Raw genomic sequence first — 2,458 nt, 5'->3', positions numbered from 1 at the left:
TCCGTACAAACTCACTCTCTCTTTATTTGGCATCTAACAGTCAGATTTCTCGGTTTTGTTCAGCAGGATTTCACACAGACAATCATACAAACAAATGACTGGACGCTCCGCCCGTCCAAAACACAGAAAATACTACAGAACCGTAAATCAATCAATTAATTCGTGACAAAACCAATGAATGAGTTTGATATTAACTGGAGCTTGCGTTCCACGGCCTGACCGGAGAAGAAACCGAGATCTCAGACTCCTGGAATGTTTAAACCGAGATGAGGATGATGATGATGAAGATGAGAGGCTTCTCAAGCACATGTTCGGTTGATCGTGGAGCGGTTCTTCGGGCTTTATGAATGGAGATCAGGTCGACAGGTGAAGTGGGCGGAGTCAGTAGAGCAGGGGGCGGGGCTTGTTCACATGTTCATCTTCCTGAGGTATGCGGTCATGTCAAAGACGGGGGGATTGACTTTGCCTCCGTGAGCATCTTTTACACCTTTAGCAATGATTAGCGCTGAAAGAGAGAGACAAACAACAGTGTTAATCTCACACAAACACATCCAGATCAGATCTCCGTTCAGAATCTAAAAAAATCAATAAAATATCAATTCTAAATTATGAATAAATGTATATATTTACATATATATTTGCATATACTTAATCTATAAAAATATGTCCAGGTCAAATTTCACCCCAGAATCTAAAGAAATAAAATATTATTCATTTTTAAAATAGGCATGATAAATTAATTATACATTTAAATGAAACACAAATTCAATATTTTTAATATATTTGCATGTACTTTGTATCTAAAAACAACTCCAGGTCAAATTTCACCCAACATCTAAAGACCTAAAAAGACATAACATTTTTTAAATTAAAATTTATAATTAATTATAAATTAAAATGAAATCATTTAAATATATTCACAAATAATATTTGTATATACTTCATATATAAAGACATGTTATGTAAAGAAATAAAATTTCATTGCATTTTTAAAATATAAATTATAAACAAAAATTGAAATATATAAATGCATATAAATTAAATAATTTTACTATATTTACGTATGATATTTGTAATTAAAAATATAAATAAAAAAAGAGGTCCAAGTCAAATTGCAACATAAGTTATCATTTAAACATAAATGATAAATTAATTATAAACTGAAATGAAATCAATTAAATTATTTACATATCAGATTTGCATATACTTTATATATAATATATAAAGAAATAATTAAAACTAATTACTATAATTCCATTTTTTCATCACTACTCCAGTGCTTGTTAAAATTACAATCTTGCGTTTATTCAAGCTCAGCAAATATGCACGGCCATAAAGTGCACACACTGGACATATACTTTACGTATATTGTGATCTGCTGGCTCTCACCTTTGTGTGATCTGCCGATGGTGAAGGAGAAGGGGTCGGGCTCTTTCTCGGAGGTCTTCATCTTGATGTCCATGGTGTTCTGGCCGTCTACATTCAGAGCGTCTCTCAGAATCGTGCACTTCTTGCCGGCCACAGTCACTCCATTGGCAAACAGACTACTGCGGTCACTGGCGATCATAGCCTTCACCTCGGACGCCTGACGGAGACACACACACACAGATTGAGAGTGGATTGTGGCGGATATATAACGGTCCAGCAAACACAGGCTGAGACAAGCAGAGCCCCCCCTCCTCCTCCTCATCCTCCTCCTCCTCGCGCCGCTCATGTTTTATCATGTTCCTGAAGACTATCTGCAGCTCAACATGCAGACCGTAAACCAGCCTCCAGTCCTCCGATTCTTAAGATTAAACTGCATCACCTTCACATCCTGATGAAGCTTTCCAGTGCATTGTGAGTTTTTATTGCAAGATTTTAGCATCAAATGCACAGGAAAGTAGAAGGCAAAGCACATTTTGCTGCAACTGTTCACCGTCTAGTTTACATTTCTCTCTGCTTTAATCAGCTCACTATTTTCAGTGGATGTCTAACTCACTAGATCACTGCAACAATCATACGAGAAATTCGAGATACGAGTCCAAGGAATTTTCTTATTTGATCTTTCTTCTTTTTTTTGTATGGGAACGTTACTTTTGAATGTTCTAAAACAAATAGTAACATTTAAAAAACGTGATGTGAATGTCTAACTAAACTTCGTTTCAGGAAAAAACATTGCATGAATGTTGTATAAATACTGTTTTTGTGCTAAGGTTTTGAGACAAACCTTCGTAACTTTGAGAGAACCTGACAGCAGGTTAGAGAGAGCGATAGATAGACTGCATCTCTACATACTTTAAGAGTCTGAGCTGCGTGTTACGACACGAACAGGGGAAACACACACTCACACACTCACAAACACACACACTCTCACACACACTCACTCTCACACACACACGCACGCATGCACGCACACACACACACACACACACACTCACTCTCACACACACACACATACACACACACACACTCACAC

The 2,458-nt window shown here is 36.8% G+C and overlaps 1 protein-coding gene across 1 annotated transcript in view; it reads right to left on the bottom strand.

The window, feature by feature from the left end:
* The window catches only part of pfn1 (profilin 1), a 4,212-nt gene continuing 1,754 nt past the window's right edge, over positions 1 to 2,458 (bottom strand). Inside the window, exons 3-4 of the mRNA XM_016260398.1 lie at positions 1,390 to 1,585; positions 1 to 505 (exon numbers count right to left, since the gene is read on the bottom strand). Of these exons, the coding sequence (XP_016115884.1) occupies positions 408 to 505; positions 1,390 to 1,585 (294 nt within the window). The 3' untranslated portion in view covers positions 1 to 407. The remainder of the gene's footprint in view (positions 506 to 1,389; positions 1,586 to 2,458) is intronic.

This window comes from Sinocyclocheilus grahami, unplaced genomic scaffold (genome assembly GCF_001515645.1).
Source record: "Sinocyclocheilus grahami isolate Dianchi unplaced genomic scaffold, SAMN03320097.WGS_v1.1 scaffold2071.1, whole genome shotgun sequence".
In the NCBI taxonomy this organism is placed as follows: domain Eukaryota; kingdom Metazoa; phylum Chordata; class Actinopteri; order Cypriniformes; family Cyprinidae; genus Sinocyclocheilus; species Sinocyclocheilus grahami.
The sequence above is the reverse complement of the archived record's forward strand: the minus strand, read 5'-3'. Positions and strand labels throughout refer to the sequence as shown.